Source organism: Mus caroli, unplaced genomic scaffold (genome assembly GCF_978045245.1).
Source record: "Mus caroli unplaced genomic scaffold, Mus_caroli_1 scaffold_20, whole genome shotgun sequence".
Lineage (NCBI taxonomy): Eukaryota > Metazoa > Chordata > Mammalia > Rodentia > Muridae > Mus > Mus caroli.
Window position 1 is genome coordinate 42129740 of NW_028227275.1, and position 18079 is coordinate 42147818.

The 18079-nt window shown below is 38.9% G+C and overlaps 1 protein-coding gene across 1 annotated transcript in view; it reads left to right on the forward strand.

Annotated features, from left to right (window-relative positions):
- The window catches only part of Rorb (RAR related orphan receptor B), a 175171-nt gene that overhangs the window by 135954 nt on the left and 21138 nt on the right, over window positions 1-18079 (forward strand). Inside the window, exons 5-6 of the mRNA XM_021151635.3 lie at window positions 13676-13797; window positions 15252-15384. Of these exons, the coding sequence (XP_021007294.1) occupies window positions 13676-13797; window positions 15252-15384 (255 nt within the window). The remainder of the gene's footprint in view (window positions 1-13675; window positions 13798-15251; window positions 15385-18079) is intronic.

An 18079-nucleotide genomic window follows, 5' to 3' on the forward strand; every position in this document is an offset into this window, starting at 1 on the left:
TGCTTCTCAAGAAACCTGTGGTAACTTCCTGACAGAACTCAGGATCTACTTCAGGAAGTCTAGTTCCAGGGTCTTGTGGCTCATCTATTTACCTGCTACTTATTCATTCACAACTCCTAGAAATGGCCTTTGTGTGAAGGGGCCTCTAAACTTTCAAGAAAGGTATGTCAAACCAAATAACATACTATCTACTATTCAAGTTCTTGAGTGCAGTATTGTTTTGGACCATATTTAATCCCGGTGAAAGGAAAACCTGGGATTGACCAAGCAATCTTTGCCCTCATACATAAAAAAAGAAGCTGTCACGGTTTATTTGTGACTTATCACCAATAGAAATTATGATAAGAAAAATACAGCCCCAACCATTGGCTGTGAGTTCCTGTGAACCATCGCTTTCCCTGTCTGGCCCTCAGCCTATTTTCCTAGGAGCTGAGAGAAGAGAACTGGATAATCTCAGGTTTTATCATGGCTTCCTGCAGAGGCACTGACTCCCAAAGAGGACTTTTCATAATTATTTCAAGACATCAGTAGTCTTTACAGATCTCTCCATGTGCTCTAAATTTTCATCAGACTTTAAGGGTGAAATTAAAATTGTCCTGTGAGTACTCTCAAATGCAACAGACTCTTAAACCTAAATAGTGGCTCTGTTCATATTTTGCTAAAACCGCAATGCCACCTAGTGGACACAAACCTATTCCATGTGTATGGATCTAAGTGTTATGTGATTACATGACACAGTAGGGTGGTGGATGCCTCCCCTTGTCTTAATGAACTATCTAAAACTTGCCGTTTGTGTGGCTAAAACACTAAGTCCATAACAGCATCATTATGGGAGAGGTGTCAGAGAGTGCTTATGGACTCTGGTTCACAGTCAAGCTGCAATCTTTTATCTTGGACAAGTAACCTGACATCTATGAGTCTCAGCATTAAATCTGGACCAGTAATAGTCACTGTGCTTATGCATATATACTGTCCAAATGGATAACTGAGTTGATATTTATAACTTCTGTGGATATTACTTGCCATGCCCAAGAAATCACTGTAACAATATGATTGACATTGTAATTATTACATAATAAGATCCCTAGCTATTATAGGCAGTATAATCACCTTTTATCATTGTACTAAATGATACTCTACCTTTTAATTTTAATAGCACTCTAGTGAATAAAAGATACTCTAGGTATCTTCTGTATACCTATTTTACAGAAAAAGAAAATATATTGAGGCTCAGAGATCACAGTCTCACTAACACCAAAGAAGAAATTTGAGTGCAGGTCTAAGAAATCGGAAGCCAATTTTTAAGACATGAGAGTGTATTTTCTCCTGGAAACACTGAGAACACTCAGAAGCTCGTTGTCATTACTACACAAAAGCATGTTTGGCCCTTGGTGCCTAACATCATTCTAGGTGACACTAAATAAAGTTCACAGAGTTTTCTGTGGACATTTTGTCTTTATTTGATCATTAGGTATCAGAGCGACTCTTCTGCTGGCATGCTGGCATTTGAAAATCCCTGTACAGACAAAAGAGAAAAATCTGGGCTTAGCAACATTTTCAATAATGAATTCAAGACTCTGGCACACTAAGAAATTTGTGAGCACCACATTTGGCCACTGATTATGACTGCCCCCTCTGGTTTCTGAGAGGGTCAAGGACATGCAGTCCTGCCACCATGCTGAGCTCAGTCCTTATGAGAAGATCTTTCTTCTGGAGCAAGGTTTGGATTAGCCTGTGCTCAACTAGTCCTCACATCTTTGAAATGTTTAATTAAAATTGATTTGTGAACTGCAACATAACAGTCTGAACAACTATGTATAAATCACCAAGTCAACTATATAATTGTTACTAAAGTCAGAAATAAGCCCAAAGCAAGTCTACCCTTCACTAAAGGATCAAGAAAACCCACACTTCCTGGAATAAGGATCCTGGTGCTAATAGTTTCTGTTTAGAGGAAAATGTAAAAATCTTTCACATGTATCAGTCAGCAAGAGGAGATTTACCTCCTGCTTCAGATCAACCACGAAGAAGCTTCTAGATAGGTTAAAGATGAGAAATGGGAGTTTGTTCCCTAAGACACAGAGTGAGTCAACCAGTAAAGGTCAACTCTAACTTAAGCAACTTGTTTTACTACCATAGACTTCCATGCATGCTTTGAAGGATTTCTTTTTGCAATATTCCAGCCACTAAATAAGCAAAATGCAGCTTCTATCCTTACCATCTAAGTGACAGCGGTCAAGAGAAGTAGCTACAATTAGAATAGAACAGACTGGCTATCGGTAGTGACGCACCAGCCTAGCATGCATAAGACCCTTAGATGGATCCCCAGCATGCTAAATTAAGTAAATTAACTTTTAAAACTGTCATAGAAGCTAAGTCCTAGGTGATCCTGGATATGAAGTTCTGGGAGCTGGCGAGTATTAGCTACTCAAGACCTCTTCTTATCAGGAAACTTTTTTATTCCCAGAATCTTGAGGCTGGAAAGCAAAACACAGTTAAGAGAACAGAAACAACAAAGAATATTTCAGAAATATATCCCTGGGCTTTTCAGAATCCCAAGAGAAAAAGAAGTCATGAAATAAGAAGAAACTGGAAGTCAACCACAAATTAATATTTAGGCCTTAGTATTGACAGGCCTTGGCTGAAAATTTACTTCGAGCTAGCATGATGGATGTGTTATGTCTCTGGGAATAAAATTTTGCGTGGTTGGTGATAGAGAAGGGAAGCGAGGCAGAGGATTCTCAGAAAGTGAGCTGGAAAGAAAATGGAACCATTGGCTTTTGCTTCCCATCAGAGCTCTCTGATACTCTGGGGACGCCGCAAGATTATACTCTCAGCAAAGCTCATTTAAGCTGAAGGATGATTGACAAGGTATCTAGAAAGTTCCAGAAAAGAAAGTTCAAGGAGCCAGACAATATTTTTAAAAGGAGAGAGAAAGTTAATATATACACATGCATGTATATGAACATATATGTATATACATCCTTAAATTAGCTGTAATGCTAAGCAGGATAGTGTATCTTCCATACCATCGGCTGGGTCGTCCCTCCAGATGTAGACAAGGGAATGTGAACTCCCGGTCTCATTCTTTCCACATAGTGTTAGCATGGATTTGTTTTCATATTCCTTTTGTGTTCTATTCATGGAATCTGGAGTTTAAAGTAACAAACACAGAAATAACCCTCATTTTAGATGTGTCTATTACATAACTGAGTACGATATGAATAGTTAGAGGACACTACACAAGCAGATTGGCATAAAAATGATCTAGTCTCCGTCATGTACGACTTTATACTGTTAAGGCTACAGAGTCACCCAAAGGGTTTACTCAGGGTGCTTTATTTTGCAAAATTTTCTGTAAGTGTCAAATGTTGACTTTAAGAATTAAGTAGACACCGTGGACTTAAAGCAGCTTTAAAAAAAAAAGATAGTATAGACTTCTCTACGTATTTTATAACTGCTGTTATTTAACTTCCTGTGGGGGTGTGATACAGAGAACAGAAGCTGCAGCTCCTGAAGTATCTATGTCCTCTGGTAGCATCTGTACACATACAAGTGACATTCAGTTTCGAGGAACAAAGGTCACTAACACAAATAGGATACTACATCTATTGGAGAAAGCATTCAAATGGTCTGGAGAATGGAAAATACATTGGCTGTGGTTAAGCTTTTCTTAACTTGAGGGTAAATGTTTTGTAAATGTCCCATAAACCCCTTGCTGACACTCACTCCAGCCACAGACTCTGCGGGCATTTAGAGAAAGTATTAATATTTGCAATCACAGGAAATCTTCTATTCATGTAGGCTGGTTCCAAGTGTTCCTCTTTATGTGGCTCAGTCTCCCCATCTGAAAAGTAAGGCAACTGGACAAAATGACCTCAGAGGATTGTGAGGTTTTTTTTTTTTTTTTTCACTTTCCAGAGAGCTTTGACAATACACACAGACAATCCTTGTTTCAACAACTACAACAGGAAAAGCACAGAAGAGTGGCAAAGAAGGACTTCTGAGCCAATATGCACTCCGTAGCAGTGCTAAATAGCATGGCTGTGGCAATAGCCATTGAGCCCCTCCTCAGGACCCAGGAAACCCTTCTCTGGGCTTCTATTTAGTGGTGTGACCATGACCAAAACCCAGCCAAGCACTTGCTTCTTTCCATCTACTATCCCCCAAAAACCATATAACTAAGTAAATAATAACAAAATGAAAGTCAGGGGCAAAAAGAGACATCTGAGGGACTAGGTGGTGTGGCCAGTCCCAGTGCCTTCATGCTTACACACAATGGACATATCTGGTGAATAGCTGTGTAAGTATAGCTTCAGGAAAAACTCACTGGCCCACTCCATGAGGGTTGCCACTTCCAAGTCTCTCTTGAAGGAAAACTATACATGATCATGAAGTAAAAGAAAATCTGCTCTTGACCACTGAGGAAAGCCACCCCAGCCACTGGAAAGAGACATACTTAGCCCCTATGATGCTTTAACATCACCCTGTTCTTCCATTACTCACAGATTATCTCCCAACATCTACTTCGTTCAAGCACTCTATCTTCTATTCAAAGAAAGAATTCTCCGAGTGTGTGAACTGAGCTAATCAACCTGATTTGCCACATACTTTTGAGCTGACTGTGATTAGAATTGATTCTAACTGGTGTGTAGCCATGAATTATTTTAGATGGTACTTAGGACACAGGACTCTATAGCTGTTTTTTTAATGATCAGTCAAATCTGCCTTTATAGATATCCTTTAATAAATCCTCCCCTCAAGACTAATATCATCTAGTGGTGAGGCTGAGGTTACCTCGAGGGCATGATTTTTCCATAATCCAGAAAGTACACAAAGCACTTTGAGAGTAGGAAGGCTCTAAGCAAATATTAAGGTTTCGCTATACCATACTCAATGCAAACATACATGTTCAGTTCAAGTGCTTATGAACATACATATCTATTTACAGTACAGAAATGTTCGTGCCACTCTTAATACAACATGCTAACATTCACTAGAGTAAGGAAATCTTCTAACACACTTTTTTCGATTTTGAGTTGAAAGTGTGAAAAATTGATCTTCGGTGGAATTCCCCTAGAGATATTATTTTAGGATTAATTCTTGACTCAGGGTTTAAAACTTCATAAGAAGATTCTAAAATCTACTGGCAAGTGGGGTGGGGTGGGGGGGGGGAGAAAGCATCGAAGCCACTGGATTTTATACATCGAAGCCAATTCCATTTTATACACTCAATTTCAAAAAACATCATAGATATAAAATGTTCCACAATAAGGAAAGGGAGTGATTTCACGAGGGTCTTCTTTGGTTTATAAAATGGGATTTTAGGACCTACAAGGTGGCGTTTGACATGGCTTTTATTGATAATACCGCCCGGAATTGTGTTTCCAAGCATTCTCCTACAGCAAGCCACGTTTTCACCTTACTCTGAACCTTGACCTTGGCTCTATCTCTTGTTGTAATGGCACAGGGTAAAATACCACAGTGGCCAAAGAACCAGGAAATGCCTATTGATCATCAGATTGATGGTGATTAGTACACTTTGGGACTACTAGTTTAGCGCATGGCTATTTACCAACTAGAAGAGGTTTTATTTCTGTGATGGTTAACATACAAAGAAACCTGTAGAATTGGAATTTATTTATTTATTTATTTATTTATTTATTTATTTACTTACTTACTTATTTTAGTTTGAGGTATAAGCTTTCTTTTGAGAGCATGTCCTTAATACTAAGGAGGGAAAATAATTTACTGTTTAAACTTGAACCCTGAAAGACCTGTTCTGTACATAAGAAACCATTGACTCCTTTGTAAGCAGACTGTTCAAACATTTTGGATAGTTTTGTTCTGGACTCCTTAAGGAAGCACTATTTTAAGCTAGCTAATTAAATAAATTATTTAAACAATCAAGATATTTTATTAAGATTTACGTTATGGATTTGAAAATACAAATGTGATCATCCAAAGGTTACCTCTAAATTATTTTTTTTTCCAAAGGTCAGAAATGTATTGACGAAACTTCCAAAACTGCAGTGAGAAAGGGAGGGGGGTTGCTCCCATCTAAATTAACAATCAATCCATGTGTCAACAAAATTCAGATAATAAACATCAATCCTGGTGGTGGCCCTAAGCAATTTTTATAATTAGATTCCATCATCTGTGATCCTCTAACCGTCCTCTGGGCAGGATGGAGAGCTGCAGTTCTTAAAGGGGAATAAGGAAGGATTCTGTCCGGCTTTGTGCTCCATTGTCTGTGCCTGTCATGTCAGAATTCCGTGTGCCTTTAAAGCTAGGATCGGTTCTGTCTTTAGCTCAGTAGGATGCATCTTGCATGAGTCAAACAGAACAAAATGTGCCAGGGAGACTCTCAGACTTCCAACGCCAAAGAAAGTGTCGCTGTGGCTAAACTTTCCTATGGATGGAACCAGGACAGTTAGAGTTGAATCGACTTTCTCAAAAGCATAAACCAGAAGATGCAAAGGGCTTGTATTAGACTTCTCCGTCTTCCAATACAGCTGCCTCAAAGCTGGGCACTGTAGGACATTTAAGCACACCCATTTCTCCCCATTGTTCTGTGGAGGAGGTCTTTTACTTGGAAAGTTAATTTTGAAATGAAATGTTTTCATAATAGATTCTTTCTCAATGTTGCCAACTGGTTTCAAGAAAACTCTAATTTCCCCAAAATTACACATGCACTGTTGAAATAAAACAAAAGATGCATGATCCAAAACAGCTTTCAACCAGCCAGCAATGAGAAAGCATCCTTAGGTAGTTAATTTGTTTTTGCTATGTTTTTTTTTTTTAATCAGCACAGCTTAAATACAGATGCTTACATATGCTCTTTTAAATCTTCTAAATTTCTCCCCTTCTTACCTTCTGCTGTTATATGGGATATGGTCTTTCTGAATATGAAGAAAATGTTAAGAATTCTAATTCCTTCTTCACTCACCCTTTGCCACGTGTTATCACTGCCTACATTAATCTGATTTATTCTATTTTCACTTGTTCATATTTGTGTTTTGTCATACTTTCAGCACTCCATAATTAGACTATAAACTACAAACTATAAAATGATATAACTTCATATTTTCTTAATATATTATTTTCTTAAAAGTCTATAAATATCTTTTGCTGCTTGTCTAGAATAAATCAATTTTGCTACTCTCTGATATGAGTTGACAATAGAACGCCCATGAAAAGCAAACTGAAAGCTCTTCTGACTCACTGGGGAGAGTGATGAAGGCCAGACAGTGGACTGAGCCAATAAACAACACAGAGGTTATTGTTGCCGACAATTCCCGCTGACAAGAATGCAAACCATACATGCTAAAGCTGCTGTTTCATTAAAGGCAAATGGATTACTAATACATTGACCATTTAGCCTTCAGGGTTACTGATGTTTTAATCATATTCATGCTAAAGGTCATGCATTCCAACTAGAAATTCAAAGTATCAGAAAGGTCTTAACTGACATGGCCTCTTCTGACACCATCGTTGGTAAGAAACCACTGCACTAGTAAACTACAGAAAGGTATAAAGTATGATTCATGGCAAAAAGCAAAATGTGCATTTGGTTAAGTGCTTTTCCCTCTCAGCCAGCTGGCTTAATATATTATAGCGTATTATAGTATAGTTGCTGCCTCAAAGTATGGGGCCTGGCAAACCTCGATACAATGAAACCTAACATAGGAGCTTAAACCTGCTGTCAGAGAGTCCAAGGAGATAACCTGACATTAATTCAAAGTGAATCCACATTCACACAAGGAATGTAAACTAAACACAATTCTCAGCCCTTCTCGAGATCTTTAAGGCAAATGACAATTTTAAAATCCACTAATCATTTTGATTGAGGCTAAAATATAGTATTTTAGGAAAAGATTTTGAAACTTAAAAAAAAAATCTCTTATGCAAGTTCACAGAGAAGAAACTAACCCTTCTCTCTTGCGGGGGGCAGGGGGGTGGAGTAAGGATGGGATTGGGACGTTCAGATGTCAGCCCTCCAGAGCCATGTAGTCTTCTCTACTCCATGCAGTTAGACCTGGATGCTCCTGATAATAACACTAATAGCAGCTGTTTTTAAAGATAAGCTCAATTCTCCAGATCCTAATGAAACCACCTGTGGGATGTGGGATGGGGGATCCACGACTGAGACCATGTAGCCTTTGGAGAGCACCATTTGCTGAAATGTCTAGTGAGAGCTAAAATAAGCCACTTTGGTGGAGAGGAAAAAAAAAAAAAAAACCCCGCTGAGTGGTTGGAATCAGAGCTGCAGAAGGTCATTTGCTATTTTAGGAGCTGCAAGCTGGTCCCCGTTTTATAACATCACAGCTACAAACATGAAATTGTCACCTTGCCTGTCAGTTTTCTTCCCTGCTGAAGCAGAGGTGGCCTGCTTCGCATTGAACCTGGCAATGGGTGGCTTGTTTCTAAACTTTGCTATAGTGTTGAATTGGTATGCAAGGAAAGATATTTCCCATGTGTTTCTGTAATTTTGCTTCAAAATATTTTTTATACATCTTTTTATGGCATCCAGTCTAACTGACCTTGAAAACTATCTAGCTATGTAAACTCATCCTGCATCCCAACCTTGCCATGCTGAAAGTGCCTTAAAGAGAATTCCTTATTCATTTTGACTCATTGACTACATTACAAAGAGAAGTACTCACAATGGACAAGAAGTGTAGAAGTCGGAGAGAAAAGGAAAGAGACACACAGAGAGACAAAGAGACAAAGACATACATGAAGGACAGAGACTGAGAGACAGAAAGACAGAGACAGGGACAGGGACAGGGAGAGAGACTTATAGGATTATTTAGGCACAGACCATTTGGAAATGGAGGAAGGATGTTAGCTCCAGCCCCAGGCTTCCATAATTATTGCAAACACTACAGAGAATTACCATCAATTTTTATTCCATTTTCCCCTTCAAAATTTTAATTTCTCTTTTCTTATTGCCCACATCATAAGTAGAGTTAAGATCATCCTTAAAACTTTTGGAGAAGTGTAACAATTTAGTGATATTGTTTTATATCCTTTCACCAAAAATGACAGAGAATTTTCATGGATTATTATCTCCTGTGAATTAACCACTGTAATTTTTTTGTCTCACATAGTAAAATTCATTTAGGAACTTACAAGTTCTATTGGCTAATTTTAAAACGTGGATTCAAATAAGCTTCCCCTATGAAAAGAATTAGAACTACAATCTAAGTCTACATGTAATGTCAGTGAATGGGGGTGGGGGTGGGGGTCATGTTCGTCAGCACAGAAGGCAGAGAGATGTCCCATGAAGATGCAAAATAAGGAACATGGGATTAATATTAACCTGAAATTACACACCCAGTTTACCTGGCCTGGGCCAGAATCAGCACTGTTCTTCCTTGTAATTGAGAGTAGAAAACAGAATTGGATATATTATATTGTGTTTCTCATTCTTCAACATCACTTTACTAGCAATTAAAGCAGCTTTCAGACTCTCAGTGAACTGAGCAACCTTTGATTTACTGAGCGTGTGTACAGGGTCTTTACACAGTGTTTGCAGCTGCCCTTAGAAGTTCATTTCCCAGCATTGATGAATCACCTTCCTCCTCCTGATCTCAAAAAGCACAGGCTCTGTGTGCCCCACCTCGAGACATGACGGACTTTGTCATATTCCTGTTGAACTCATTATTCCAGCACAGTTCATGCCAACTCGTCTTTCAACATGTACCCATCTTCAGCCCAGGCTAGTTAAAGAAACCAATAGAAGCCACCTGCGGAGAAGTAGCTGCAATCCAAGTCAGGGTACCAGATGAAGGGTGTGTGATTGCCCAGTAAGATTCCATCGTCTCTGTTCTCTCTCCTCTGCCTCCTTTGTCTGGACTTTCTCATGTGGCTGGTCCCCAGAGGGGACTGCATCTGCTATTACCTTTTCTCTTTTTTTCAGGCAGGGACTCTCGAAGCTCCTTTGGCTCCCAGCAGGAACTTAGCATACTGTACTCACTGTCTCTTCTTTGTCCTTTCTTTTTGAGTCCTTTTCACAACTACAGACTCTCAGCCCAAGAAAACTATCTTGCTCTGATGTTCAAGCATCTTTCTAAGGGACAGAGTGAGACCTCTGGCCATACTCTTTTAAGACCAAGAATAGCTTTGCCCTGTGTTATACTGACCTGAGCCCAGAAAGGACCAAGTTAGTTTCTGCACACAGTCCTACCACACACTGCATTGGGAGCCTCCATTGCCATGTGTAAAAGACATTTAACTTATTTCTCATCAGAGGGATGTGTGAAATCATCTATTTATAGCATTCTCTTCTCTCAATTCTAAATGTGTAGGCTTTAAGGTTATCAAACAAAAAGACAAAGCTCAGCTTTCTCGAGTGTTTTGGGAATCAAGGAAGGGATAAAAGGATGTTTGGGCAGTTATTTGATGAAAGATGATGGATGTGTTCATATAAGGATGTGTGGACATTTTCAAACCTATGTATGTAAGTGAACAACAACTAAGCTGCTGCTACTGTTAATGTTTCTTGTTTTATTACATTGTGTTCTGGTCCTGTGTATTTTCTTTCGGAATTGTCTGGCACTCAAACCTTCTACCCTTCTATGCCATGACCTAGTACAGAACATCTTATATCTTACCTACATTTTCACAACAACCTGATTATGCTCACACACTCCCGAATATAACTCCTTCTGAGATCACCTTTCTGGACCAAATCTCTAATCTTGTCACCCTCCTCCGTCATGGCGTCCTCTGGCTCCCTGCTGACAAAGTCTAAAATCACAGGACAAGTAATGCCTGGACATTCTTACTCAGCTATTCCTGCTCCATTCTGTACCCCCATATAGTCTCATTTCTCCCCCATTTCCTCCACACACTCAGTGTCACAAACATTTGACCTTTTGACAGAGAAGATGGAACTGAGTCCAGAATGGCTTTTGCAAACTCTTTGCAAACAAGTCCAGAGTTGCTTGCTCTTTCTAACCCTTGTTTCTGCAGTAACAACATAAAAACTGAAAAGGGTAGTTTATGATGAAGTGTTAAAGGTTGTACAAGTGTAACAGATAACATCTGAAGTGACCTAGCTTAGTGTGCATGCCTAGCTCTGTCTTCATAATATTGTCCCCTCTACCTGCATGCATCTTATCCTCTTCCGTGTTACAAACATTCATCCCTCAGATTGCATATTCCCTTCTTTCTCTCAAATCTTCCCCAAATCTTCTCTCAAATCTTCCCCACATAGAGCTGAGTACTTTCTTCTTGAAGATACTCCAGTAAGTAAGGACATTTATTACATAAATCCTAAAAGATGAAAAACAATACTTTTGTTTTAATCTATACTTTGACCTGATCTGTACTAGGGCTTTTTTTTTAAGTATTTGTTGAGTGAACATATAATAATATTGTTTTCCAGTTCTTGAAATATTTAGAGTCTTGAAGGGTCTGAGACAGTTTCATAAAAAATAACCACACTATGAACCTGGCTAGAATCAGGACTCAACACAAGAATGGAGAATCACAGTAAGACCCACCAGCCCTACTGTATGAGGCTACAAAGAGGCAGGAAAGCCTTCCCCACAAGTGCACAAGCAAGCAAGTCCTGATGTGGGTGTACACTTAACCACCAATCTTCTTAGCCCTTCCACATACTAACTGTCTCTTTACTCCTCTCCGATATTCCTTAAAACTACAAGTGCCAAGTGCCCGAAGACCTGAGGATTCTTAAACTTTTGTCCATAAGTCCAAGAAGATAACCTGGAGGAGGAGATGACCAGTTACAAGGCAATTCTAAGTAGCAGTTCTAGTTTTGCTTATAAACCCTGAAGCCTGTGAGTCACCACCAAATCAGCATACCTTTGAAGATGAAAATAAGCCACTCTAGGTCTAAAGACTGTAAAGCTTTCGTGTTAGGTTTTCATTGCATAACTACTGGAGAACAGATATCTATTTTTATAATATAAATAATTAGACTTCCCAAATGAAATTGAAAAATAATGAACCATGACTTACCAATCTATTTTAATATAATGTAGAGAGTAATTCCCACTCTTTTTTTATAACATAGGAGGCTATTCAATAAACTTTGAATATAAGATTTTATAAGGAAAGGATTTTGTAGTATAGTATGCTAAAAGGCTAGAAATGTCAAGGTTGAAGCCAACAGAATATGATCAGCATCATAAGTTAGCGTTTTGTAGTGTCTTTATCTCTGTCCCTTTATAGTTCGGGTTTGAAAATCGCAAACATGTATTGAAATGTCTCCCATCAGTAGTACTAACTGAAATATCAAATAACTCTCTTTTGTCTCCATCCAACTCTTCACACTGCTTCCGTGGTGAGAAATCACAAAGAATGTCTTCTCAGCGATAACTGTAGCAACCACTTACTCAGAGTTCCCAGTGTGCTCATTAGCTTAGGAGAATTTCATTTTAGAAAGTTCGTTAGAAACATAGCTTAAATTTTTCATCCCTTGTGTCTCTGAAACACAACCAACTTCACACCACATACCCCAGAAACACAGCAAGGGACAAACGGGGCACTGACATATTACTTGGAGACGTATCCTAGAGAATCAAGTGAAACCATTTAGAACAAAAACAAGCTTGAATTTCCAAAAGCACCTGAAACACAGGATCACTTCTGCAAGAACAGTAGTTACCAGGCAGACGTGTTCCTCTTCATCCATGTACACTCCACATTACAGGATTCCTGAGTATTTTGACTTCTCAAGCTTTCCTCTTCTGCACGTATTCAAACAGCATATGGATCTATGAAGAACTTCCAGCGAGCGCATTCTGACACAGGTGACTCTTAGCTGATTTTCAGGGGAGCATTCCTGTCCAGTTCCATCACTCAACCAAAGTCAAAAGGACAGTGACTTAAGAGAGAGAACATAAACTACAGCTACCTGGAGGCAAACAGCCCAGAACACGATCTGTCACTTCCCTTTTGTTGATATGATCATGTCCTTGTTTATAACTTTTTGACAAAGGTTTCATCACATGAAAAAAAACTATAAGTTTGAGCTTGATGATTGTATGAATGGAGGTCATAGTTACCACCCACAGGCCAATGTTATTTTGTCTCTACCTGACTCTGGTTGTTAAGTGTGAGAGATACACACATTGCACCAAATAGGGATGGAAATGCATGTCATTGGGTGCTTTGTTTTTCTAATAATGCATAGAGTAGCCATGTTTTCCTAATAATGTACAAAGTAAACGAATTAAGTGTTAGCTTTCTCCTCTCTACATAGACAGCCTTTCTTTTTCATTGTATTATTTCATCCTATTCTTAAAAACAAATGAGCACAAATATGTATACTTAATCCTCCTCCTGGTATCAAATATGATTGCAGTGATTTTTCAAAACATTATGGAGTAATTGGAATGTGTGTTAAACTGTTTAGAGATTGTCGGCCAAAAATTGAACAATAAGGTAATTTAATAAGTGTTTTAAAGGCAAACAGATATGCTTTACAACTCGCAAGATACAAAGCTATAATCAAAGAGGGAGATGAGAAACTTTTGACTGAAAAACAAAGACTTTGGATGATTTAAGATAGGAGGTGAAGTTCAGATCCTCTCACATGACTGTGCACTTAGCTCATCAGCATCTGTGTCCTTACAGACCCATCTTCTAGAAAAATACTTAAACCACAACAACCTCAAATTGCTTATCCTTTTTCTCATAGATCGAATTGCACAGAACATCATTAAGTCCCATTTGGAAACATGTCAGTACACCATGGAAGAGCTCCATCAGCTGGCATGGCAGACCCACACCTACGAGGAAATCAAGGCGTATCAAAGCAAGGTACTCCAAGAACCATGGGGAACAGGTCACCTTCGAGGTTGCCCATTTCTGGTTTCTTCATCTCAGCACTGTTGACATTTCACACCTGAGCATTCTTAGCTGTTGGGTTACTCTGTGTATTACACAAGTCATTCACTGCCTCTCCAGTTTCTCCTGAGTGAGAGAATCTACAACAGACCATGGTTGTAGAAACCAAAAATGTCTGCTTGTTGCCAGAAGGTCTCTAGAAGGCAAGCTACCATGATGGAAAGCTATGCCCCCATTTGAATGACTGGGGAGATGGTGCCTGTATCAGGTGTTTTGGAACTTCTCATGGTAACTATGGGTTAAGCCAAGGAGCAGATGATATTAGATTATCATTGCAAAAATGGTGCCCAAAGGTGGTAAAACAAAAACAGAGAACATTTGTATCTTTGTCTAACATTTTGGAAAATAGCGCTACAAAAGAGTTGTTCACCCCATGCCATCAGTAATAATCCTGTTTCTCTGAGTACACTAGACATGTTTAAGGGATGGAGTTGCTCCTGGAGGCTCAGAATTCATGTTATTTGATTTCAAGACAGAGATTGGCAACCACAAGATCTACCAGTTGGTGGAAATTTAGTAAAATAAATGTGTTTATCAAAACATATGATTTAGACAACATGCTGATCTAATTCTTGCTACTTTTACATAATTATGAAAACAGACATAAGAAGATCCACAAAAAGCACACTTCACAGTCACATAGATTTAGTTTCTTAGTTCAAAGAAAATAACTCAAGTATTAAAATATATTTGAGGGTCTCTATTACTTATTGAGTGACTTGACTTGAACTCATCTTTCCTATGGAATTTCTTTTATACAAAAACAAAACAAACAAACAAAACAATTTATAACTCAAGTTTGGTGGCTTCTGCCTACAATTCTGGCACTCAGAGGACAGAGAAGGACCTTCTGAAGCTGAGCCCCGCCCCCCTTAAGCTCTGCATTTTGTTCTAGGCCAGCCTGGACTACTTAGTGAAACTCTCCCCTCCCCCATAAAATAATAGACAACCAAAATATCAGGATTTTTTTCTTAAATTCTGGGAAAAGAACACAACATAAAAATATTATCTTCAGTATCCACCAGGTTCCCACAAAGACAGTATTATGGTGGATGCTAGGATAGAATCACTTACTCTTCCTGAACATGGGTTTTGTTTTTAGCTATCGAACTAAGATTGAGTTTGTTGCAGTAAGAAATGGAGAAAAGTAGTAAAGAAAAATATTTAGTTTGCATTCTATAAACATCGTTTCTCCTTGTTTAGCTATGGTACTTTGATAGTTGAAAACAATAGAATTCACGTAATCCAAAAAGAAAAAAAAAATCACTTCCCACCTTGGGTGGCAGTGACAGGTGGGGCGAGGCATGCATATTTCCTCATCTCCTTGGAAGGTGGTCAATTCAAGGGCTGTGTCCTCTCTGCTTCAGTCCAGGGAGGCTCTATGGCAGCAGTGTGCCATCCAGATCACCCATGCTATCCAGTACGTGGTGGAGTTCGCCAAGCGGATAACAGGCTTCATGGAGCTGTGTCAGAATGATCAGATCTTACTTCTGAAGTCAGGTGAGCCTTCTGACTTGTGAGGGCCTATTTCAGACAGGGACTGTTTGGCCCTCAGCACTCCGAGGGCCCTAGAAAACCCTGCTTCCACAGGTAGGTCTTTTTTGCCACCCACACAGTCACCTAACTCCCTCAGGAAACTCAGTAATAAAAATGCCCTGATATCCATTCATATACCCCTTTGAAGTCAAATACAATTTTGCTTATTGAAAAGTAGAGCTATTAATTGCGGGGGCTGAGATGCCCAGCTTGACAGGCAGTGAAAGTAATTAGCATGTCAAGGTGGCTGAATTGCTGAGCTGGCGCTAAAACCAGCTTCTTGCTCCTGCAAGAGAACAAAAACATCCAAACTGGCTGAGCTGGGCCTCTGTGGTCACTTCCAATCATTTTAATGAGAATAGCCTGCAGCCTGGATCTACTGGAAGAAACTCCTCTGTGTTGGGATCCTTCCTTCTTCTCTGATGTTCTCTTTAACACACAGGAAATACTGAAGTTATTGTTGCCTTAGCAAAAAAAAAAAGTACTTGTGTCTTTCTTGGATCCTTTTGAAAAGAAAATTGGAACCCAGTAGCTTTTGGGTTCATCTTCCTGGACTCATTCACACTGAAAATAACATCCTTTTCCCTCGTACATATCTCCACATGTACACGTGATGTTTCATTTATTCTTATGAGATTGGTATCATTTCAAACTTGAAACAACGAGAGTAAAAGGTTGTGTTCAATATCACAAACCATGATAAAGCTGCCATTTGAACATTGGCCACTTAGAGTTGTTATGGTAGCATGATGTTGATTCTTTAACCAATGATAGAAATGGGCAAAAACTCTGACTCAAGCACTGATTCCAATGTTATCGGTTATCTAACCATCCTAAAATTTGGTTAAATAATCATTTATTTATTTTGTGCTCAAGGCTACAGTTTGTAGTGCTCAGAAGGATGGTTTCTCCCTACTATGCTTATTTTCTTAGTGTGCACTGAGAAAATTCCCATCAGGACAGGAGAATCCATTTTATTGCTCACCCGGACAACAATCTGCTGGTGAAAGGGTGGCATCAGCAAAGGCTCTGTGTTGGGGCTTCAGTTGCTGTCCCTGTAAGAAAAATGGCTCCACAGATGACCTGGACTTCCAGACAGTATAGTCACTGGTCTCCAGAATCCAGAATTCCAAAACCACACAGCCGGAGTTCTCATAATCTTCTGACATACCCTAAGAAGTCACGTTAGGTTATCTATACCATTCTCTACCAATTAATGCTATCATGAAAGCATACCCAGGGTCAAGTGTACTAGGCATGGCTTCTACAGTAAGGTTTTGGAAGCATATGGAATAGGTGACATTTTTGTGACTCTTATCAAAAAAATAACACCTGACCTGTTTGAAGTATGGCCTTGAACAAACACCTTAAGAAGTCAGTGTTCTAACCTTTAAAATAAAGAATGGGACTAGAACCGCAAACTAGGAATTGTAGCAAACACAGGAAAGGAACTTTTTAACAGTTCAGAGATGCACCCATCATCGCAAAGTATGGAATTCAGTCCCTTTAGAGGGGAACCCAGTTCAGTGCATTTCTGAGATTCATATATTCCCAATCCGTGAGTGGTATTTGGTGCCATTGAATTACATGATCATACATATCCTGCCTCCTATACAAATGGTGTCTTCAGTATAAAGGAACTTAGCACCTTAAAGCCTCCTTAATTTCTGTTTACATGAATCTATGTGAAATTCACTTGAAATGGTCATTACCAGCAGCAGCAGCTATGATACTGAGTGTAGGAGCCCAGGAATCTGTCTTCTATAGTGCAGAGAGGACAAACAAAGGCAATAGACTAATTCATTCACTACATGTTATTAAGCATCCACTCTGTGCTGCCAACTTTCCTTGGTCCTACACAATGTCAGACTGAGTGAAATTACTCCAAACATGTATTACTGCTGTTTCATGTGGCAAAAATTCAAAGGTGAACCTTTCCAGAAGTAACCCTTTTTATACCGAAGCTCATAGACTAGATGTGGCTGACACTTCCTGGACCACTTATCAACTTTAAAAGTTCATAAGCTGGAGTGAAATTTAAAATTTGTCAAAAGGCAAACAAAAAGGAAGGAAATATTGTCTTCCATTTTATCCAGCTTTGAAATATATTCTTTTTATTTCTTTATCAAAGTATCAAAAGATCTTGATTTCTAAAATTATTACTCTGTGTAATAATTTTTCACCTGTGTAGTAGTACCTTCGGAAGAGAGTACAGGATCTCCTGGAGTTTGAGTTTCCTAATATGGTGCTGGGAACCTAACAGCAGCACATACTCTCAACAGCTGCACCATCTCTCTGCACCCCTAAGATGATTAATTTTGAAGAAGGACTCTCCTGAAATGTCCTAGGTTGATGACACATCTCAGAACTTTGGGGCTGGGGCAGAAGGATCTGGAATATAAAGCTGGCATGGGCTGCATAGGGAGATGGTATATCAAAACAGTAAAATTGTAAAATGTTTCCTGCCTCATATGCACTTTATTGCTGGATATATGATATATACACTTTTAATTCTTTTAACTGTATAATACATACTAAGGACCACTTTATTGTTGCATAAATGACATACACATGTACATTTTTAATTTTTATCTCTTTATACTATCCACTAAAGACTACTTTATTGTTGGATATATGGAACATGCATGTACATTATAAT